At 47.1% G+C, this 24,814-nt stretch overlaps 1 protein-coding gene across 1 annotated transcript in view; it reads left to right on the top strand.

The window, feature by feature from the left end:
• Positions 1-23,520, top strand: part of LOC144732901 (guanine nucleotide-binding protein G(i) subunit alpha-1) — a 72,851-nt gene extending 49,331 nt beyond the window's left edge. The window contains exons 4-9 of the mRNA XM_078614564.1: positions 124-281; positions 9,986-10,114; positions 10,423-10,552; positions 10,993-11,146; positions 12,951-13,167; positions 15,784-23,520. Coding sequence (XP_078470690.1) covers positions 124-281; positions 9,986-10,114; positions 10,423-10,552; positions 10,993-11,146; positions 12,951-13,141 — 762 coding nt within the window. The 3' untranslated portion in view covers positions 13,142-13,167; positions 15,784-23,520. The remainder of the gene's footprint in view (positions 1-123; positions 282-9,985; positions 10,115-10,422; positions 10,553-10,992; positions 11,147-12,950; positions 13,168-15,783) is intronic.
• Positions 23,521-24,814: the final 1,294 nt, after the last annotated feature.

Below are 24,814 nucleotides of genomic sequence, written 5' to 3'. Positions count from 1 at the left end.
AGTGATCGTCACACCTACAGATTCTCATCTGCTCATAATAATTGAGTAAAATAAAATAAAAATACCAGAACAAAATGCCTCGTGACTGAGATCTCACGGAATGGAATGAACGCTGGTGTGCAGGAGGACGCGCGGCAACTGTTCGTGCTGGCCGGAGTGGCCGAGGAGGGCGTCATGACCCCCGACCTCTCGGAGGTCATCAAGCGGCTGTGGTCCGACAGCGGCGTGCAGGCCTGCTTCCGCCGCTCTCGCGAGTACCAGCTCAACGACTCGGCCGCCTAGTGAGTGACCATCGGACCGCAGCGGCACACATACAATTGCCCCTTTTCCTGCTGGCACGTCGGCTGCATGTGCCAGCGCAGGGGCACCTCACGGTACGGGTTGTTTATTTGTCCTTTCTTTTTCTCCCCCCACTGGTGCTCTCCCGGCGAGCCAGAAACAAACCCGCAATCCGCTGGCCTCGCGAGACGTCCGAATGAGGCTCTGCGCGTGGGTGTAGCAGCCCTTTCCTCTGGGTTGGAGATGGGGCAGTGTTGCGTGCGAGTGGTCAGCGGGCGGTGCGAGACTGACCAGCGGCGGTGGTGCGAGACCGGAGTGTGGTGGGGCATGGGGGGGGTGTGGGGGAGGGGTGTTGTGTTTGCGTTGCTTAGTAGCAGCAGCAGGCTTGACACCAATGCAATGTTCGCTATTTGAAACAGGACCGATTCTCACGCCAGTGAAATACGTTCATCTCGCACTGAATGAACGATGCTCAGGAGGTACAACAGCTATTTGGATGTAGTGGACGCTACCGCCGATTGTTATTCTCAGCGACGAGTGATGCGTGAACTGGCCTTGCCCCCTTTCCATCCTCACACCAACCCGCACTGACCAGCGCCGGGAAGTACGGTCAAACGACGCTCATAACCAGCAGTGTCCAGAGGACCTTCGTTCGTTCCACTTCGTATTGGACTGGTTTTTTTTTTGGTTCTATTCTGCCCGTGAATTTGACGATGAAAAAGAAGAGTATTCAGACGTGCCTCAAGACGAGGGAGTTTTCAATCTGTGCATACAGCCAGCTAAATGATGTACGGGGGTGGTGGTGGGGGGCGGGGGGGAGAAACATCGGCACACCGAGCAAGACAAAAGGAACAAAATCTGATCAGCGTAAAGAGTGTGCGAAGTGTCATGGAGAGGTGGCACATTCTGAGAGGCAGGAGGAGGAACACTCGGATCAAGCAACAAAACACACGTCAGCGATGTATGCGTGTGTGTTGAACTACTTCGCACCGTCCGTAGCCAACTGTGGGGGAACGACAACAAACTAAACACAAGAAGCAGTTCTAAAGAAATTAGTTTTTTGAATGTAGATTATTAAAAAATGCATAGCTCCCAGCTGCTTCCTAATAAAGGAAGGGCATTCCAGACGGTCGCAGAAGCGCATCTGAAAGCGCGCGATGTTCGATGGCTTAGCCAAAAGCCGCTGCTGCGAGGGCGACCGAAGTTTGCGCGTGACAGCGAGAAGGGTTGACGGTCGAAGGACGAGACTGGAACGGTGACGACATTGCGGGAGATGGAGCGATTAAATCAGCTCGCGTACAACGAGGGAGGATTGAGCGCGGCATCGTGAGACCGTGAAGATGCAGCGGATGGATGATGAATGACCGTTTGTTTTGGACGTTGAAGTTGCTGCTATCCGTCCAGTACGGAATTGTCTAAACATTCACAATGGAAACATCACGAGGCTCTGCCGGAGACGGACGAGGCAACAATTACGATTATTATTTGTAACAGCGGGTGTTTTCGCTCGATAGCACAAACGATTCCTCAGCATGGACACAATCGCGGGCGGGAACAACACGGCATTTTGAACGAACCGCAAGGTCTCGTTCACCCCAATAAATAATAAAGTGATAACGGATTCATCACGCGAAAGGTTAAAGGTGCAGCCCTGCAATTGCTCGTTCACGCCACTGCTGGCAGAACGAGCCTCCGCTAGAGTGAGCTCGAGAGCAGCCCTTCTACAGAGAGGGTACACATTGGCCTACTCCTCCACGCTGGCCAGACGTCTTGCAGGAGGCGGGAACAGCCATAGGGGCCGTCCATAAATGACGTCACGCACCTAGGGGGTGGGGGGGGGGGTCAGACATTTGTGACGTTCAACTTAATTAAAAACACTTTGTAATAAATGTTTTCTCCTACAACATCAGAGTGCAGCGCCACATTAAATACGCACTCCAATGACAATAGTTTAAAGCGATTCGAAGCATGTTTTATTTTTTTGTGGGGGGGTGGGCAGAGCTTTGTGACGTCATATTTTAGGGGGGGGGTCTGACTTTTTGTGACGTCGTGTGACGAAGGGGGGGGGGGGGTCAAAAATCGTAAAAAAATCCCGTGACGTCATTTATGGACGGCCCCATACGCAACCCCCGCCACACGTGAGCGACTGTGGACAGTGGCGGCGTTGAGGGGGGGGTGGCGTCGTTACCACTGCCGCGCCACGGAGATGGGGTCCAACCCGGCCATCTCAGGATTGCAAGTCCAGCGGTGCTATAACCGTTACACCATCGTGGGCAGCATCCTCGTTGTTTATTCACCCCGCCCCCCACCCACCCCCGCCAGATAGGACCGCCATAATAACGTCGGCTCGTTCTGACGCAAGCTACTTTGGCAGGTTTGACCTCGGGTTTTCCACACAATGACACAACGCGGCCGGCAACCCCTGCGATGAAATGCCATTTTATATTCGTCAGACTGCAAACCCCGTCTCGATGTTGCGCAACCGCCAAATTAATTGCTCGTAACTTCTTATTCAAGCCAAAAAAAAGAGATTTTCATTACGGGTTCATTCGAGGTGCACTGTCGCAAAATAATGAGGTTTTCAAAGGCTCTGGCGTGAATTAGATTCATACTCATAGTGAATTAGATTACGCTTTTGGCAGCGGCGGCGCCAGGCATAAGCAAAGCAAGCAAAAGTGCAGGGCCCCAGGGGCCTCAAGGGGGCCCTGGAATCGGGAGGAAAATAGTGCGTCAATTATCAGCTCAAATTCAAATAAACATGACCACCGAAATTGACGTAAATGGAAGATACCTTCTCATTCTTATTCCCACATCTAACTCCATGTATATATGTTTGCTCTTTCATTCATCTCACGACATCTCTAGCTCTTGTCCACATCTCTTTTGTCACCTCACGAGGATTTTATAAGGTACTAGCGGTAAGTACCCGGCGTTGCTCGGGCAAAAAAGGAAGATACACACATGGACTTACACACAGACTGACCCACACACATAGAAACACATCAACTTAGACGCACACACATACATATATGGTTAAACCCAGGATGGATCGTTAGCAGGCCAGCCTAAATGTTTCTAACCGGCGAAGATGTTCCATTAGGGGGGTGCACGTTTCGCAAGCGTAGAGAAGGGAGGGAATTACCGTGGCCGAGAAGACCTGGTGCTTTATGCGGAGCAAGAGACCAGGTATCTTCCACACAGCGTAACGCAGCCGATGAAAAGATAATGGCGCTCGACTGATTTGGAGTGAGACCTCTGCTGTTAAACCGGAGCCGGTGATTAGCACACTGGGCAGGTATGGGAATCTCGGCAATCTCTCCACAACTGCCGCATCACCAATTGTGAGTTGTGGGGGTGGATTGTTCGATGGTACAAAATACCCAGGCAGGTGCTTAGTTTTGGTGGGGCTGATGGTAAGGCCCCACCTCTTAGTGGCAAGCTCCAGGTTCAGTAGCAGTGAGCAGCAATCACCAAAGCATCGGCATACATAACATGGTTGAGCAATAGGGAGCCATCCCTTGACCGCACCCGGGCATCGATCAGCCTCCCATTGTATCTGTACCATATGGTAATTCCTCCAGTACAGCCATTGAAGGCTTCACGAACTACGTGGTCAAAAGATATGTTAAATAATGTGTGAGGCAGAGGATATCCCTGTCACACCCCAAGGTGTAGAGGGAATGGCTCTGACTGACAGCCACGTAGTTTGACGCGGGGTCGCTTACCATCATGAAGGTCCTTAAGGATCGTGAGCAAAGGGCGAGGGACTCGGAAAGCACGAAGAACAACCCAGAGGCCAGGCCTACTGATGGTATTATAGGCCTTGAGCAGGTCAATAAAGCACATACATTCACTGATATACACACATGGACCTACAGACATGCAAAGAAATGGACTTACACTGACTGACATGGAGCCATGCACACAAAGCGACTAACACAGACAGCCATGGACTGACACACACAGACATATCGACTGACACACACAAACACATGGACTTACACACACATACATAGACCGACACACACATTGCCCTACACACATAGACATATGGACTGTGACACACAGACATCTACTTTAGATACACACACATGGATTAACACACACACATCGACTGACACACATAGACACACAAACGCACATTGACTTACACACTCAGATGGAGCCATGCACACACATCGACTCACACACACGCATTGACTTACACACATCGAGTGAAACACACACGTATGGACTAACACACACATGTGGACTAAGGCACACACAGCGACAGATACGCACACAAATGGACTGACACACACACCCAAACACTTGTACGTACACACACACGGGGCGTTGTCCGTTTGAAAAAGACAGACACACAAATGGTCTTACACACAGACATGGACCCACACACATAGAAACCCATCGACTTACATGCACACAAACACATATGGACTCACACACACAGACATCGACTTTAGGCACACGCATGTAGTTTCTGCACACGAACATTATAATAGTAATAGAGTATTAGGCAACTTATTAGTTTCATAATAGTAAAGAATGAAGCAGAGTTGTTATGTGCACACAAACATTAGCATTGTAATATTTGTAAACGTATTTGTTTAATAATAGTAAACAATAAACCTGAGTTCTTAGCGAAATATTGAATAAAATTGTACTTTACATTGACATGGTAACGCCTCGTCCCGTGCAGAGCCCGCGGCCTCGCCTAAATTGGCAGGCCGGAGGAGGTGAGACGTTCACAGGCTGCAGGCTGGGCCGCTACCCTCCCTACCATCCCCCCGCCCTCGCCAGAATAATATTGTAATCGCTTTAATAATATTAAATTAATATATAAGGACTTTATATCAGTAACTGCACGCATTGGGGTGGGGGGGGGAGAAGATGACATCACACTGTGAAGAGAAATCGACAGCGTGATGTGTATATCCATTCCATTTAAACGCGTAAAATAAAATGTCCCCGTGAGCTCAAGCGAACGCACATGACTCGGCAGGGTCCGCCCCCCCCCACGCAATTGGCGTCACTTGGTACGGTCGACGGCACGCAATAAGTAAATAATTAATAATAGAAACGGCACAAATGCGTTAATTAAACTACTTTAAAGTTTACGGATGGGAAAACGGAATAGCCTATTCCCACCGCGGGGCTCAGGGCATGCCGCCTGTGAAATTTTTTTCTACGTTGAGCCCACCGTCCGAGAGCCAAATCCCCCGCAAGCGCGAGCGTGCGAAGACTTTTATATATAAGAAAAAAAAGCGCCCCCCCCCCCCCCCCCCGAATGATTATTGCTCAGGGCCTCCAATGAGCCAGCAACACTACTGGCTTTTGTTAATTGTGTGGGATGGTAGCTATGCACGTGGCCTGTTATCCAACACTCTGCAGGCAGCGAGCATTGGTGGATCACCGCACAGATGTTGCGAAACTCCCTTCCCGTAGGCGTCGAGACAGAAAATTGTGCACTCCACCTGTTCCATCTGTACGGGATAGAGTGTTGCCCCCTCACACGCGTGGGATTTCTCTGGTCTCCTCCCACACGTAAGCATTCATTAATTGGCCAAGAACACCTTGATACACAGAGGACCGCAGAGCTTGGGCAATCGTTGGTGCTGGCTCACTGGCCGACTGCCGGCTTCCCGCTTGTCTGTGCCTCGTGGGTTGTTCTCTCCCTTCTTCGACTGTGCCAGCCAAGACTGTGGGTGAGAGTGATACTGGATTGCAATACCACCGCCATCTTGTGGCTTCATTACATCACTGCATGGCAAATGATTATTCACGGTTTTTTTGTTTTTGGGGCTCTGGGGGAGGAATGCGATGCTGTCGTACGTGTTTTGAGGGTGGAGCAGCGCACTGCCCCTAAAAAGCCCCCCCCCACCCCCGAGTTCGATGCTCAGCCGCGGCGAGTGAGATGTAAACTAGTCCTCAACCTCCGCCCTTCCAGCCGCAATGGCTAGTGCGGTGAAGTATGGTTCAATTAAGCTCCATGACTAACTCGGCATGGGGAGACCATCCAGCAGTTGATTAAAAAAACAGAGCTGTAAATACAAATTAAAATAGTTTCATGCAGATTTTATGGCGCGGCTTACCGATGTTCTTAATTTAAGTGGATTCCATTCATGTTTGTTCTTTATTTGAACAACCAAATTGACTCAGCAATATACTGCATCAAACAAAATAATTTTGTATGCAGTTCAAAACTGGAATTTCTTCTCTTCCAAAAAATAATTTGCAGAAAACGAACTTCCATTTCACCCCGAAGGCGATTAGCACCAACGATTGCAAATGAGGTAAAACCGCACATTTGGTGCTTTGTATTACATCAGCGGTGGTTCAAACCGCCCTCGGAATTCATTTAAGTTAGTGCGCTGAAGCTCGCGCTTGATTATAGCCGGGGCTGTCCTGGGCTGAGCTCCGGAAAATAAATCCCTGCCGTCCTCCCTCACATACAATGCTGTGCGTTACCATTCCGCTCGTGACCAGCCAGGCTCGCTTGTGGGTTTCAAAGATGCAACAGACAACACGCAGAGAAAGTCATTCGAGAATTTACACTCAGTGGGGAGGGTCACAGTGATGCCCATTGCTTTGGCTCGATCCACCACCGCGTGGGTTGTCGCCCACGAAGCCTAGATAGCTCTGTTTCAAAAGCAACCTGGCCAGAAATGATAGCTCAACGAAGTGGCTTATCGCGTGGAAATGTATAGCAGCCAAATGCTCGAAACGCAAGTTTCTACATTTGGAGGGAAAAACCGGAGAACCTGGAGAAAAATCCATGCAACACGCAAACTCCAAATCTAAATAGGCATCAAGGTTGGGATCGAACACACGACCACCTGCGTAGCAGGCGAGGTAGTTAACATCTAGCCACATCACGCGAAATGACAGCACATGGTGCAACCCAAGGATGCATCGGAGGAGAGCTCTTACATCGACTCCGGGCAGCAATGATAGCGTGTGACATTTGAAAGTTCTCCGAAATCTTCATGCAATGCGGAGCCCTTGCCGTTCGCGCGGCTTTCGCAACACGGGGGTGGCAAAGTTTAAATTCTAGTCACGTAAACCATTTACAAATTGCACCATATGGGGCGCCGCGCGTTTTTATTTGACTTAACAGCCCGAGCACCGTAAAGTTTACTATTCATTCCTCAAAGAAACATGAGACATTTATCGATCTGAACTGTATCAGGGGGATGGCGGAGGAGGAAATTCACCCGGAGCCTTCAGAGTTTGTACCCTGGCTCTGCGCTCTGTTGTCTACAAACAGGCACTGGTTTGGTTGCAGGGCGCCTTGCCAATTTGTAGTCGTGCCCCAACTTAACGTCTTATAGGATCAAGTGAGTCGTACAGTTGGCATTTGCACCATTCTTATAGCGCCACCCGGCTATGCTTTGCAGACAACAGTCTGCAGTAACTTCCCAATAGGTGCCGATGATTGCTATATGTTTCCCAAATGAGTAATTTGCGGGTTATTCTTTTTTTATGTGGCAAGTTTGGAACATGACGCCAGCACGATATTGTTTAACTTGGAACTTGCGAAGTCAACGGCGCGTAGCGTGTATGGTCTTTACACCCACACTATTCATCTTCTTGGTTCTTTCGGTAAAGTCATGTAGAAGGGAAATAATAAAATAATACAAATAAACATAATAAAATAATTCTCACGTTTCAGCCACAACGCAAGCAGCCGTCCTCAGGTGAAGAACAGGTCTGTCGGAAAGACAGCGTCTGAATGAAACACCACCAGGCTTGGAGCGTATATTTAAGCTGGGTTTCCATAAATATGCTAAATTTCCTCTTGATATGCAAATTCTTTCGTCAAGGCGCTCTTCCCCCTCCAACCCAGCTTAAATATACGCTCCAAGCCTGGTGGTGTTTCATTCAGACGCTGTCTTTCCGACAGTCCTGTTCTTCACCTGAGGACGGCTGCTTGCGTTGTGGCTGAAACGTCGTGAGAATTATTTTATTATGTTTTATTTTTATTATTGTATTATTTCCCTTCTACGTGACTTTACCGAAAGAACCAAGAAGATGAATCCCTGCAGTCACGAAAGCTTTACATCGAAACCCACAGTATGATTACACTGGTCAACACACTTTTTCTGGCATAAGGTATTCCAATGGTTTTAAGGCAATTTTGGGGTGCTGATTCCAAATGTGGCATCAGTTTTGTCTATCACATCAGGTTTTTGAGATATCAAATATTGAATTTTCAATAAAAACTGCAGAAGAACAATATTAAATAAATGTGGATATCTACATAAAATGATATAAACACACTATCCTAAAAATACAGCCCCATATTTTAACACTAAAGCAGTCACTGACTCGCAACAACTTGCAATCATAAGTGACAGAGTTAATTTCGGGTAAAATCAATGAAAATTTGGTATGCCGATAGCATCAAATGAGATGTGAAAGAGCAAATCTGAGATCAGATTTGGAATCAGCACCCTGAAATTAGTCTAAAACAGCTGCAAAAAGTCCAGGCCAGAAAAAAATGTATTTTTTTTGTTGGCCAGTGTTATTTGTCTTAGTTTAATGCTGCCAAAAAAGGTCCCATATATATAATTGCTCTGATACTCGTGTAGTGATGTTAAATGGATCACGACGGCGCATCGCACCAAGTGGCGTTGAAATAAGCGCAGAGGCTAACACAACGTGCAGTACCGCTCAGTGGGCCACTATGGGCATGGTACTGGGTGCTAGCAGGAGGAGGTCTGATGAGTCCTACCGACAGAGTAGGGGATTGCAGCCTCCACCAGCGCCACAGGGAATCACCACAGAGCGGAACGCTGGGAGAGTGGCGACTGGTGGTACGGGCCATGTGAGGACGAATCACGTGATGGGCGGGGTGAGTAATGTGGGCCAAACGTGAACGAGGGGGCACGGGGGGGAGTAGCTGAGAATGTCTGGAGAGTTCCCGAAGGGGGCGTGGTTAAGGGCGGAGCCAGAGAGGGAACAGGTGCAGTGTAGCCTGGAACCGTCGGGAATATTCTGGACGTAGGGCGCGGCTGAGGGTGGAGTCAGGCCACGCCAAGAGAGATAAAAGGGAGCCCCGATCACAGATCCGGGCTGTCTGCAGGTGAAGTGGAACCCAAGTGCAATGTCTACGTCTCCGACATCGTGGGTCAGGCAGCCCGTTGGCTGCTCTGACCCGATTATAGTTATCCCGTATGCAAGAGAAATAGGTGTATTGTGGTTCCATGCCTCCTAAATAGTGTCACTTTACGGTGTTGCGTAAAGTGTAGAATAAACGTTGTTGCCTCCTAAATAGTGTCTCTGAATGACTCCCTACATTTGCATTGTCTTTGGGGTTCTTTGGTCTGACACTGGTGAAACAATGACATAAAGAAGGCTGTCTCTGGTGTAGGCCAATCGGTTGCAAAGACAATGCGTATATTATTATCAGAGAGTGTTTGTTTGCATCTTTTGCCACAAGTACGTGTGGTTAATGCGGACTTAATCCCTTGCATAAAGGGTCATCTACTTGGTGTTTGAACATCTCAACACCTCGTTGTTTCATTGCCAGGAAGGGTAAAACACCTATTCTTGTGTTCCATACTCGAACGATGTTAAAGTGGACTCCCGTCGTCGCCCTCCAGTTCCTCGTGCCCACCGGGTCGTCGTCGCGTCGCACGATAACCGACGCTACCGCTGTAATCCCCCCGCTCGCGCGTGTGTTTGGCTCGTGCGGCTTTTGCAGCTACCTGAACGACCTGGAGAGAATATCGAACCTCAGCTACATCCCCACGCAGCAGGACGTTCTGCGCACGCGCGTCAAGACCACGGGCATCGTGGAGACTCACTTCACCTTCAAGGACCTCCACTTCAAGTGAGCGGCGCCTCCAGGTCGTAGCCGCAGGCCCATCGCCATGGTAGGCCCCGCAAATGGTAAAAGGTGCAGCCCTGCAATTGCTCGCTCGCGCCCATTGCTGGCGGAAGGGTCTCCACTCGTTGAAGCTCTAGGGAGGCCCTCTCGAGCATATTTAGCACTGAACACCACACGATCATACCTGTGTGCCTATTGCTAGAGTAGCCCCGTAAAAGGTAAAAGGTGCAGCCCCGCAATTGCTCGCTCATGCCCATTGCTGGCGGAAGGGTCTGGGTGGCGATGTGAGCTGAACGGATGGCTCTGCCCAGGATGTTCGACGTGGGAGGGCAGAGGTCTGAGCGGAAGAAGTGGATCCACTGCTTCGAGGGCGTCACTGCCATCATCTTCTGCGTGGCGCTCAGCGCGTACGACCTGGTGCTGGCGGAGGACGAGGAGACGGTGAGTTGAGAGCTCGCGTCACTACCGACGTTGGGCCTCGGAAGCTATGCAGGGTTCATCCTTCCTACTACTCGGATGACGGACCGCGCAGGAAAACCGGGTGTTGTAGGTTCGGGTTGTGGTTGATGAATTTACCAAGAGACGGCGTATAATTAAACGTGGTGCCTAAGGCACCTTGCAAGATATGATATGTTAAGTGATCATCTGCCGGCAAAACCCCATAAAATTACCTCCAACACTCGCATTAGGGAATACTACTTCTTTACCCAAAACCCAATTTGGCGTGCACTTAACTTTAATTAACCTGACAAGATGTAAACGAGCCGGCCGCACATCGAACCAGCTGCTGCTGGTGCTGACAAGGCACCTCATTAGGCTGACGAATCGATGCTTGGCGCACCGCAGCGAGCTCATGTGCCCATTGTTGTTCGCCCTTGCAGAACCGCATGCACGAGAGCATGAAGCTCTTCGACAGCATCTGCAACAACAAGTGGTTCACGGAGACGTCCATCATCCTGTTCCTCAACAAGAAGGACCTCTTCGAGGAGAAGATCAACAAGAGTCCCCTGTCCATCTGCTTCGCCGAGTACACCGGTAAATCTGGCAGGCCGAGACGACCAGCGGCTCCATTGTTATCAGGGTATTAGTTGATCGTATGTCATTATTCATGGAACTTTCCCAATGCGCTGCTGGATGAAGGCCTCTCCTAGTGCCGTACCAGTCATGTGGGTTGCTTGACCGTTCTTCGGCACACTGGTCAGTGTGGGTTGCTGGAGGAGTGCAGGATGCCACTCACCATTGACCGGGAATATTGCTCAGATAACTGGGATCATAGCCCAATGCGCTCACCAAGATATCACCGCTCCCCCCCCCTCCGCCTATTAGCAGTGTAATTTGTTTACAAAATGTAACAAATAGATGGTACCATACCTCTTTGCATGTGTAGTCACTGAAACGGAGACACTAAGAGTTGGAGGCACTCTGTTTATTAACACGCACCAACGGGTTTACACTTCCAAATAATACGTCTATAGTCGACTACGGTTCCCAGTCAGGACAGTGGGTAGACTGCTTGACTGGCGATGCCGAGATGGTGAAGATGGAGACGACTGTAAAGACTCCATCAGCATGATGGGGATCCCACTCCAAACGACAGCCCCGAGGTCCCCTCTCGGGGCCCCTCTTATACCATCAGCGTGGCCTGGCTCCGTCCCCAGCCACGCCTCCTTTCTAGAACCTACCTGCGGGTTCCTGGTGTGTCCCTTCCGTGACCGTTTCCCTCGATCCCCCTCTGGTCTATCACGTGGCCTGCTGCTGTCAGGGCTGCTGTAAGCTGCAGATCCCCTTCCCCGCCAGCAGCCAGCGCTATGCTGCTACATAGCTAATTCTATGTCACTACACATGTATGTTCCGCTCAGAAGCATTAAGCATTCCATCAAATTAATTAACTTCAAAAATGTGCACAATTTTTTGTAGCATTTCCTTCATGCCATATTGCCTGCTATTTAATTCACTGTCCTTCATTCAACCCAGCGAGAGCTCTTTTGGATTCACTACCGTTTCTATTTTATGTAAATCTGGGAATGATTGTGTTTTTTTACACTTCAGCTGCTGGTAATTAACACATTTATTTGATTTGGCCTTTGACATTGACAAACACTGGCTGAATCTAGTGAATGATGGCTTGGGCTGGACACTTTTGGCTATGTATGATGCGAAATAAGTTCAACATACGTACATTCTTGACCAATGGTCAAGAATAAAGACAGCATGGCAGCCAATGGATGGGACGGGTCCGAGAGGAGGACGCCTACCGAGGAGACAGAGCACCGAAATCAGCCGGTGGGTGGGTGTCAGGTGGATTGTCGAATCGCAGGACTGCGAGAGCTGGCGGCGGCTTGGGGTGGCCTTCATCCAGCAGTGGATTGATCGTGGCTGACGGTGATGACGATGATGATGATGATATCCCGGTGAAAGTTCTTAGTGTCTGCAGAAATGGAACATCTGTCCCTTGCGGTGTCACACCTATGCGAGCGAACATAACCCTACTGTGACCATTATTTAACATCGATTTAAGTTCGTGGAATATTCGACGGTTATTTTTTTTCTCCGATTTCTTAATTAGCTTCATCGCCGTACTTGCTTTGGTAAATTGTTTCCCTTTTTGTCATTTTGGCGAGCCGGGTCACTCTCGCAAATGAGACTCATCTTGGTCACTCGAGCTGTGACCTGGCTAAACGAAATAAAAACTTGAATCCCCCTCCCCTGACTAGGGCCGCCCACACGGAGGGGCTCGGGGTGGCGTGGGCGAGCCTAACGCCAGTGATCGCTGGGTCCCCCCCCCCACTCCCCGTCTATCTTTCCTTCGCTGTGGCTACCCCCCACCCCCCCCCCCCAGGCTCCAACACGTACGAGGAGGCGGCGGCGTACATCCAGTGTCAGTTTGAGGATCTGAACAAGAGGAAGGACACCAAGGAGATCTACTCACACTTCACCTGCGCCACCGACACCAAGAACGTGCAGTTCGTCTTCGACGCCGTCACCGACGTCATCATCAAGAACAACCTCAAGGACTGCGGCCTCTTCTGATGCGGCCAGATCGTTTGTTCTGCCAGGTGGGGTCTTTGCAGAAAGACAAGACAAAGATCCTCCCCGCTGTTAGCGAGTCGCGCCTATGAAGGCCGGCTCGGCACACGACGGGGTGGATGGCCAATACTACGCCCGGCCGCCTTTGTCTTCCCAGTGGCAACGTTTACACACCGCACCAGGTACTCATTTGAGGCCCAGGACCGGTTCAGAAAATTAATCGGAACTCGTGTTGACCCCGAGCAAGGAATGGAACTCGGGTCGTCGGGTTCGTAGAGCAGTGCGTGAACCACGACAATGCCCGTTAGAACACCGCGCTATGAACATGGCGACCCCCGAGTTCGATTCCCACTCGCAGAAAAACATATATATCTGAACCGGTCTTGAGCCTCCCCTAGGTCGACTCAGCATTAAATTAGTATTTGCTGTGGTGTATAAAAATCAGTACTGGGGATACAAAGGTGACCAGGCATGGTGCTTGCCACCTGCCCCCTCGTGCGCCATACTACCTTTGATAGGTGCTTACTAGTTTAACACGTAGGCTTTCGCGACCAATATCATCGATAATATAGGTGTTTTGGGTTAGATTGCGTAAATATGTAAATGTGACGTTAAACCCGCCACCACCGACACAGCCAACTAGTAAGTAATTACAACTAGCTTCATCAGGCGACAGACTGATAATTACTGGCGAAATGTCGTACTCAAGATTGTAAATGTTGTGGCTTGGCTCCCCAACACACCGTTGTGCTGTACTAGTGACGAATTGGCCACGTTCTGTTTACGTGACAACCCTTACTAGTTGGCTGTGTCGGATGGTGGCGGGTTTTAACGACACATTTATATATTTACACGATCTAACCCAAAAAAAAACTCCATTATAGGTGTTTACTAACAGCACTTGCTGCTGTGCCCTGAAAAGGTTGAACGGAGATTCTGTGATTTCATGGTTGATTTGTGACATGAGTGGTGTAGATAATTATTCCATTTCCACATTTCTTAAGTTACTCACACTTAACGAATATTTGTTTAACTGTATGCCATCATCATAATCATCATCTTCGGCCATGGCCAATCCACTGCTGGACGATCCTCTCCCAAGCTGCTGCCACGCTCCGGCAAGGTAATAATCCACCCGGCAACCAACTCCTCAGTTGATTTTCCTCTCAGACATTGTTGTATTCCTTGGCTGTAACTCTGTGAAGGGAAGGGATAAGGAGGGGGGAGAAGGAGGGAGGGGTAAGTGGAGTTGGGGGGAGGATGGGGAATAGGATCAGGAGCAGACCTTGTGTTCATTCATCAATTCATTCCTGAAGGCAAGATGAGTTTCCATTGCGAAAGAGCTTGTTAGCTCCATGGGCTTCACTCGGGAAACGAACTTCTAATTCGACTATTCTTGACCTACGGCTGTCATCCTCTCCAGCGACAAGTCCTACCCAAGCCCGCTTACTTTTTATACGGTTTGAAATTACGTATTTAACCTGTGTATTTTCTTTAATCTCATGTCATCCTTTCCTTAGCATAAATATTAATGGAGGCAATTTAAGTGGCGTGGCAAAGGTCTTGTTATTCATTTTCAATGGAAAAAGATCATTAGCAGTTAATTCTGAAAATTACATATTTATTTCCGATGTACACATTTGTGAGCTAATCAAAATATTTGCATAGTTATATAGTCATTTATTTTTTACATTTATTTTAACGATTGGCCCAAGGAGGTTTTCTTCATTGGCTATTTTAATTATTGAAAGACGGTTGATTTCAGATGAGGCGATAAAGAATGAATGCAAAAATGTCACGGCAGCCATCGATTTTAACTTATCAGATATAACATCGGACAGTAATGAGCAACATGTTCTTAAAATAATAGTCCAGGATGGTGACGAGAGACAATAGGTATCGTAGTACAGTAATTCAGGGCCTTTCAATGTGCTCGTTTCACAATAGACGTCATCCATGTGCATTTACAGCAAATCTGAAGGCACCTCATCTGGATAAAAGCGAGGAGAGAACAAGAATGCACAAGCACCGATCCTCTAACGCCTTGAAATGTGCTTGTTCTCAGAAGTGCGGTATTAATCGGCGATAACAACGTCGGCTTCGAGTCACAAAACGACGTGACGTCGCATGGCGCACGGACGCACGACGTGGCGAGATGACATCACAAAAGCTTGCAAATGAGGCTGCTGATTTGACCGAACATTTGATTAATGTTTCACAATGTGGCGAGCGTAGTGGAATGAGGTCACTTACACGTGTGATCCAACAGACGAACTTAAGACGCGATCGTAATCTATGAATAGACGCTTTGTTTGAGCACAGTCCCATTTGCCGTGAGATTCGTATTGCTAGCAGCCGGTCCAAACAACAAGCGAAGTTCGATTCCCGGGCAAGGCTAACGTCAATGGTGAGCGATGTTTGAACCGATTCTGGGGACCCCCTTTCCAGCCTGCACTGACCAACACAGCTTGGTGACGCCTTCATCCAGCAGTGGAATGACAAAGGGCTGTAAAAAATAAAATAAAATTCAAATAATGTCGTCAAAGGATTGATTCGTTACTGATCGAACGCTGTCGTGTAATGTTTGCCAAAAGACCCTCGCTAGCCTAGGCATTAAAAAAATCCCCGTTTCCTTTTATTTACAGATTTGAATCCCCACCCCCACCCCCCAAATAAAAAAAGACTGGTGTATTGCTCTGGAGGAAGAAAGGATTGTGAAGAACGCTACCAAACACTCTTTCCTACTCTTCGCGTCGTTCCCCAGCCTTCGTCGCTGTTTTTGTGAAGTGCGCGTTGCTCCAAGAAGTTTCTGCCCCGCGCCCGATCAGTCGCGATCGTTCTCATTGCTCGCTTGTGTAATGCAATGTTTCATGAACGGCGTTCGGATGGAGTCTGTCTTCCCCCATCCCCTCTCCCCCAGCACTCCCCCCCCCCCAGACACACACAATGGCAACTCACGATTGTAGTCGGTTCGTGTTCAAAACGGGCCCAGCACAAGTACTCGCAGTAGGAAAGAAGAAAAGACAAAACGAAACGTGGGCGCAGGCGACAAAGCTTTTGCCCATGGCGTAACGTCGCCGCGTTAGGGGGGGCAGGGGGGGTGTACACAGCAGTGACGTGCGGTGAGGTCAATGGCTGGGGATGCACTGGCTCGTGTCAGAGCCAGATTCACACACTAAGGGGGGCGTGGCCTCACGGAGGGGCGTGTCCTCACTGAGGGGGGCGTGTTAAACACGTTTTTCTCAGTGAGGCAGATGTGATAGCTGCCTCCCCTGGTGCTTTTTCATTGCAGTTTCATGACGAGACCAGCGAGCCTAAGTATCTTTATACATATACGTGAAATAAGTTACCTGGAGTATGGAAGGCGAGGACATGAAACGAAGGTGTCTACAAACATTACATTGGTGACCAGGGGCGGTTTCTTCATTAGGGCGATTGGGCGACGCACCACCAATGTCATTCAACCACAGAGTCACGCTAGCCGTCACTGTGCCTCTGGATATAGTCCAATCAGCGTCACGTCACGTTCTGTGGAGTACCGCCTCTTTTTGGGCGATTTCACTCCGGCTGAGAATCGCCCCGAGTGGCCCCATAGACTTACATTCAAAGATGTTTTTTTTTCGAACGGGGGGCGCTGCAATGCATTCTCTATGGCTTCCGGGAGGGCCCGCACTAACGTGCTTACGTCATCATACGTAAGCACGTTTCATCCAACAATATAATTTGTCGCCACCTAGTGGAATCTTTAATAAAAGAAACTTGAGTGGATTGTATTAATAGTGAGTATAGAAACAAACAAGATGTATTGTAAGAGTCACTTTATTTTTCATTAATATTAAAGAAGTGAAGTTGCCTTTACATGCTTAAGCTGTTAATTTATCCATTGCATGGGTGGACCTTATCCTTATCAATCATCCAGACATTTGCCCCCCCTGAGAGATTTTGCAGGAGCCGCCACTGTTGGTGACATACTGAGGTTGTAACAGGCACGCGCTTATTTCCCGCGCTCCATCCAGTTCCTGAGGGGTTGCGCAATCAGAGGGGAGGCTGAGCCCGTCGCTGCCTCACCTCTCGTCTCTTCCTGTATTTGCAGCGGAGCTCCGCAAATTTGGGCGATTTTGACTATAAAAATGATTGGAATCGTACATAAATGACATTTATAACACAGATCAGCAGAAAAATCTTAATATTTATTTTATTTGATTATTCTTTTTTTTTCGTAACAGCCATTCTCATTGGAGTATGACAGGTGAGGCTCTGCCTCCCCTGCCTCCCCTGACCGCACGTCCCCGGAGTGCACTCTGCTGAAGGGGCCGTGCGTTCGTCCTTCGCGTCGCACATAAAGAGAAGCACAACGGGCGCTGCGCCGACGTGGCGCTGTTTCTGTCACACACAACCCTGCGGGACGTCGTCGAATCCGTAGCGCGCTCCTTCCGCGTGTGTCCGTTCGCGTCGCCCTCTCAAAGCGCCGGGTCTCTGCCGGAGCGGTTGTGACAGTGTTATGCAAAAAAAACCAAATCGCGTCGTTACATTTTAGTTTTCTTTGTGAACCAGGTGGGTTTTTTTTTCCTCCGTGGTAGAAACCCCGAAGAGTGTTGCCATGGCTTTTAGCTATCGCTTTGTTTTACGAGGAGCAAAAAAAAATTACAGTATTGCCATCTTCAACAAATGGTTGTTTCCGTATTCTTGGTACAATGTGGTTGTTATACTACTGCTACTTGTGATATGATGTATCTACAGTGAAGCAGTTGGCACCATCAGTCACCTCTGTTTCTGGAATGTAAAAAAAAATCTCTTTTTAGCCACAGGAAACATTATTATGACGTTATCGTGTGGCTTGATGGAATTGACTGGATAAATGCATATATGTTTTTAGTATTAGCGTACCTAGCTTAATGACAGTGTAAATATGGTGAAATTCTACTGTGTAGGTTTTCGCGCTTGTGCTGTAGAGCTCTCCGATGTGTATTGGGTTTGTATCGTGCCGTGTCCAGCACGGTGTCCGACGTGCTGGGAGCAGAACGTTTATCAAGAAGCGGCAATTCCTGATACCATATCGGAGAGCTCGGAGTGAAATTGGCAACACCCTTTTAAAACAGTGACACGATGTCCTGCTATCCCCCCCCCCCAAAAAAAGAGTATAACTTCAAGTGTGTGCAGTGTAGACATGTAAATTGAGACATTCCTCTGAGCATGTGCATTTTGTCACGTTGTCTTTTGTAAGATTATTGCGAGCAAACGACTTTGCATTTTCACGATGTGTGCGGGGCGCTCGGCATCATCAGCGTCGCAATGGGCGTGGCTTGTGTTGGGGGGTTTTCCTGCCTTCGGAAGGCCGCCATTTTTAAAAGACCCGAAGTTAGCGACCACAAAAAAGTAAGTCAATTACAATCTGAAGTCGATCAAGCGACTAATCGTCCCAGCTATGAGTGGATATTTTCCAACACTAATAATTGGGGTAGAATGTACTACCTTCTTAACATGCGGTACAATGCAATTTGACGGTATTATTAAGCTGCCCATTACATACCCCGTATAGGTCTAGGCTGCATAAATCTTATGTAGCACATTCTTGTCAGTGTGTTTTGACTGTATCACATGGGTGTTTGGATTTCCGTTTTATGAACGTTCGGTTTTCCGACATTTCGCGTGGACGCAATTGCCAAACTGTGGACACTTTTCGATGATCGAAATCGAATTTCTGCGTTCACGAAATTTCACTCCGGCCACTCGCCACAAGATCATCAAAGGAGAGTCACCCCGGAGGCTTCACGTCATCGAGCCGCGACAGCGTCACGGTGTCCCTGCAGCAGTGCAACGGTGACGCCACCACATCTCGCCTTGCCCGTCATTCCAACGTGCAGATCTTTTGGCGAAAGGTCCCTTTAGAGGTTAATTATTTTAAATTATTCATTAATTTGAATTATTTATGTGTTCATTATTGTAAAAAAAAAAATATTGTGAAAAGTGATGTAGGTGTATTATACATTTAGGTTAGGATTAGAGGTGGGATGACTGTCCGAAACACACCCATAATTCTTAGTATTAAATTAATGGGTGAAGCCATTCCGATTTCGAATGTTTCGTTTTACCCGTGTTTTTTTGATGAACGCATCCCTTTCGTAAATTGAGGGATACCTGATTTTGGAAATTGACAAATGGTTAAACGAGCTCGTAGCCAATTCTATGCTCTTAAGCATACTTAAACACCGTTCATTTTTGCCCCACAATTGGGCAACCAGGCCTCTGTTATTTGAGCAGCATAATGCTGATACTCGCTGCATAATAATGCCAATAGTAATACACACTCCCAGTCCATCCACTGCTGCATACCATCGCATGTGCTGTTGGCCATGTGGGTGGGTTGACAATACTTCATCGAGCTGGTCCTCTGTGCGGGTTGGAGAAGGGGGGTGAAGGAATGGCGTGGGAGTGCCGGATTGGTTCAGCTATAACTCGCCGTTGATGTTAACCATGGCCGGGAGTCAAGCTCATTTCACTGGGTTCAAAGGGAAACCGGCATACTCATCACCTCCGATTAGCAGGGTTAACTACGCACAGTGCGAAATAAGTTCATCATACATCACTACATCACTGCATTACCGCTGCATCTGTAGCTGCTGAATACATTGGAGTAATTAGCACGGTCACATGAAGTGAGTTTTTTTCTCACCCATACGTGGGCATTTATACCAAGTAATTATATACTCTCTGCTTCTTTCGGTAAAGTCACGTAGATAGAAAAAAAATAACAAAAGAAAAAAACGACCTTTCGGTCGCAACACAAGCGTCCGTGAGAAAATTATCTGCAGGAGTGAATTTCTGCAGCCACGACTCGACAAAACTCCTCCCTCTCCCCCCCGTGCCTATATGAAGCCACAACAGCAGATAATGTTCTCACCTGAAGACGGACGCTTGTGTTGCGACCGAAACGTCGTGTTCTCTTCTGTTATTTTTTCTACCCACGTGACTTTACCGAAAGAACCAGAGAGTATTGATTCCTGCAGTCACGAAAGCTTCAAGTCAAGACCAAGTAATTCTGTCCAGTATGTAATGACAAATATGCCTTGGTTCTAAATGGCATTAGGTGAGGACGATAATGATTATGGTGACGATTGGTTTGTTATAGTTTAAATTGTCATTAATACTCCAGTTCTATGAATAATCTTGTATATTTGTCACGCGTGTTTTCTTAAACTGTACTGTATTAATATGGTGATGGTTGATGCTGCGTATAATGAAGTATGTTGTGATGTACAAAAATATAGTTTCGGCTAAAACGCTCACCTTTCTTTTTGGTTATGATCCGTGCTTAATATATATACACGAAAGGTGTCGAATTACTTTTAAGACTTGTGGAATATTTTACGACGAGAATTGGAATGAAAAAACAATTACACTATACTTCTTTCGGTAAAGTCACGTAGAGTATGAATTCCTGCAGTCACGAAAGCTTCAAATCAAGATCAAATGACACTACGTAACGCGTCGCTTTGAAACGATCGTGGAAGCATTGCACCAGAGCAGGTTGACACGAAACGTCCTGGTGCAATGCTGCAGAGGTGGGACAAAGTCATTGTTATGCAAGTCCAAGTCGAGTCGCAAGTCATCAAATTCATGACTCGAGTCTGACTCGAGTCCAAGTCACATGACTCGAGTCCACATCTCATAGGTGGGACAAAGTCATTGTTATGCAAGTCCAAGTCGAGTCGCAAGTCATCAAATTCATGACTCGAGTCTGACTCGAGTCCAAGTCACATGACTCGAGTCCACATCTCATAGGTGGGACAAAGTCATTGTTATGCAAGTCCAAGTCGAGTCGCAAGTCATCAAATTCATGACTCGAGTCTGACTCGAGTCCAAGTCACATGACTCGAGTCCACACCTCTGCAATGCTGTGCTCTCTCCACATCGCGTAACATGTTGCACGTCCTGCGGTGCTGCATACGTTACGTGTTTGCGTTGTAGCTGGCGTGTTCACAAATGCAAGGGGGCACAATCGATTGTTTTAGAGATGTAATGGATTCTTCTTCATTTAATTGGTGGCGGGCAGAGATCTGTCCAACGCCTTGTCAAGGAGGACAAAGCATATACGTTTATTGAAACGTGATAACCCACAAATAATACCGTTTCATTGTTACGGTTGTGCTGTACAGCTTGAGTTACGTGTTTTCAGGTCGTACCACGTGTTTGTTTGGCATGATGCCTGACGTGCTGGGCTGCGAGCTTCTTCGGGAAGTGAGCATTGTTCTTCTTCGGTATCTGAAGCTCACAGCACGTGCCACGAAACGTCAGACATAATGCCGAACAACATAAAACACATCTGATGGGTTCTGGAAGAACCTCACTTGAGTCTCGAAACTCGATCAAGAGGGCCCTGCTTGGGTTGTCTGGCCACGAGTTTAACATTTTTTTTTGCATGGGGAGAAAATTGGGAGTGATTTAAAAAAATTACATTTATAAGAGAATAGCACTCAAATTCCTTATTGACAGGACTGCAACCGACTCACTGGACTCACCCCTAAATGTTCCTCGCTGCTAATTAAATACACCTCAAGTTAATTAATTACAAACATGCTTCTGCCTCAAGGCGGTTGATGGTCTTGTTTCCATTTAGTCGTTTATTTTTTCAATTAAAAATAACCATGCTGTCGGTAAAAATGCCACGAGGATGAAGAATAGAACTTGAATCTCACAAAGCAGTGCGCTCCGTGCGTGTCGGACAACAGCTGCCGACAAGATTTTGATACGAGACTTTTCCCAAATTATTTTCTTTCGTATCACTTGTGCAAGTAGGTTAGATGAAACGTTCTAGGACTGTCACACGACAGTCAAACCACCATTCTTTTATTCTCAAGAGCTGGAATTCGGAAGAAATAAAGTGTAGAAACTAAACGTTATTCGGTTGGGTGTTTATTTTGTTGTTGTTGTGCAGTCACTGACGACCGGTGTTTCGACCATCAACTCGCTGCACTTGAGAATACCTTTTTTTTTTTACAAAATCGCTGACAACCGAGACGTGAATTTTTGATCCGGGGATTTTTCGACGGTGCCGGCTCGGTTGCATTTTGGCAGACGAAAAGCCAAAAGTGGCATTGGAACCTGCGGTGGCTATCGAATCGCCAACCTGTGGAGCACATCTGTTCGGCAATGCCCCATTGAGTCGTGACCGGCGACGATGAAGACGCTGACGCAGCTAAGGAGCGGTAGAGTTGGGACTCGACCGCTCCTTAGCTGCGTTTGTTCATGTGACTTAATACGAGTTCATTATGTCATAACCCATTCACGGTCTCACGGTTAAATCGCATTATTAGCTGTTATTGGCCACGACGAAATTGGAACTGCCGCAGAGGTGCCACCTTAGACGGTACCTACAAGTGAGACGTTAAACTGGACATCTGTGAACAACAGCGCTTTATAGCTCATCGGATTTCTCCAGGTATACATAAATATTCAGATTGTGATGTATTCGTTGGCAGCGTCTCAAGACATTCCCAATGTCGCTCCCGTCGCCCTCGTTTAGATCACCAGCGTCGACATCAACACAGAACGCTGCCAACAGATGCCTGGTGGTCAGCATTGAGGTCTACTGACCGACATGAACCCCGAGTTGTATTAATAATGCATTCTGAAAATACCGATGTCAATGTATTCCAGAATAGAATGTGTTTAAGATTGTATTGGGAAGCATGTACATAAATATATATTTTTAAATTGTATTTTCCCTAATTTAGTGATGACATTGGTAATTACTCAAGTATTTCACAAAGCGTTGGCTAGTGATTATTTAAACATGTTTTACCCCTAAATAATATAAAAAATGTTTCGTTAGTATTTTAATTGTACTCATAAAAAATATTTCAGTTCTGAAAGTGACATTTTCCACGGCTTAAAAAGACGCTGCAAGTTGATATGCAGCAGAGTATTTGAGTCTCTCCTCATCTCACATTGTCTAGACATTATTTGCCACTAAATGTGTTTTTTTAGCGTTATGTAGAAAATGTATCTTTTGTGCCTTAATTTTATCGGGATCTCTACGCTAATAAACGTTACGATGGGGGTTTCTTGTCATTTATGGATCTGATTAATCATGGAACACAAGACTTGTGTATTTGTGAAATATTTTAAAGCCGAAAGTAATTTCATTCGAAAGGAAGTGCAGTTTGCTGTAAATGGGTATCGTAACTCTAATGCGTGACGTTAGCAATGTACTCAACATTTCAGAATACAATTCTATCTTTTTTTAGTTTGAATGCTTGTTTACAGAATTATCTTTGCTTTCTTTAGTTATTACTGAGTCTGTAAGGCATTGAACAAACTTGTTTTATTTTTGCTGTGTTGCTACTGTAGCCGTTAATTCAGTAAAGTCTTTAAACATGAAACGTCTACGCATGTTTCTTACACGTGCGATGATCTCACCTGGTTCATATTTTACTTCCACAAGAATAATTAGCGGCGTGGTGGCGCAGTGGGTTAGCACCGCACTGTGACCCCAGCCACTTGGGTTCAATCCCTGACCACGGTGAAGAATCAGCGGCACAGTTGTGTGGGAAACCGATCCTGGGCCCCCTATTTCGCCAACCCGCACTGAACAGCACGTTGAAGTATGGTCAAACATCCAGCATGCTACCAACAAGACGCACATTGACAAAGCGGTTCAAATAATGTTATTACTGGTATTTTAAAAAAAACAGCACTTTTTTTAAAAAGTAAAACTGTTAAGCTTAAACCTTTCTGCTCAAATACATTTCCCCGTAAGATTTTTCGGTGCAAGAAACACGTGACCAATTCACTCGCAAAAATTCAAAACAATTCACGTGACATTTTACCATAAGGTACATTATGTGAAAAAGGAAGTCATTTCTTTTTTCAGGGTCAAAGAGATTGCCAAGCAATTGGTTCTTGAGCATGCGGTAGCTGGAGAAATACTCACCTTCCAATCAATCTTCTATCTGATTGTTCCTGAGCCAAAGCTGCCCCTTTTTTTCTTTTATCTGCCACAAATTTCTGGGGATAATTGAGCGGCTCACAGGACCGGCGTTCTTTTCGGGTGTCTCATTTCTCCAGATGGAACGGTGATATTCCCCCCGATCGATGCACGCCTCTACATCAAGGAAACAGTCGAGTGGACGGTGGTGCTTGCTTGCATCATGCGCATAAAAAAACAATCTGGCTTGCTTTAACCTTTAACGCGTGAACCTGGCCAACAAATGTAAATTCCTTGGTGACGGTTAACGTCAGTGGTGAGCAATATCTGAACTGGAACTGGGCCTCCGGGCAGCACTAGCTGACAGGGTGAATCACGGTAAAACAAGCCCCTCATGACTGGCAAGTGTGGGGATGACCTTTATCCAGTAGTGAAAAAAGGCAGATGGATATAATTTAAAATATACCATATTATAATGGTCACAATATCACGGGTGGGACCAAATAACCAAATTGCTCCCCTCGCGATTCAATTAATAACTTTGGTTCTGGGTCGCAATTCAATTTGCGATGAACATCGTGGACTTTAGTATGTCTAAACAAAAACATTTTACTTGAAAATTCGGGCATGAAAACCACTCGCATCCGCCTCTTAATGACATAATTTCTATTAGCATCCATAGAGGTCAATATTATCCTGTTTTTCCCAGTTGCATCCCAGGAACAACTATTTATTAAACGCATTCATCT

Source organism: Lampetra planeri, chromosome 44, assembly GCF_965212315.1.
Source record: "Lampetra planeri chromosome 44, kcLamPlan1.2.h2, whole genome shotgun sequence".
Lineage (NCBI taxonomy): Eukaryota > Metazoa > Chordata > Hyperoartia > Petromyzontiformes > Petromyzontidae > Lampetra > Lampetra planeri.
Note: the sequence above shows the minus strand (reverse complement) of the source record. Positions and strands in the feature narration are given on the sequence as shown.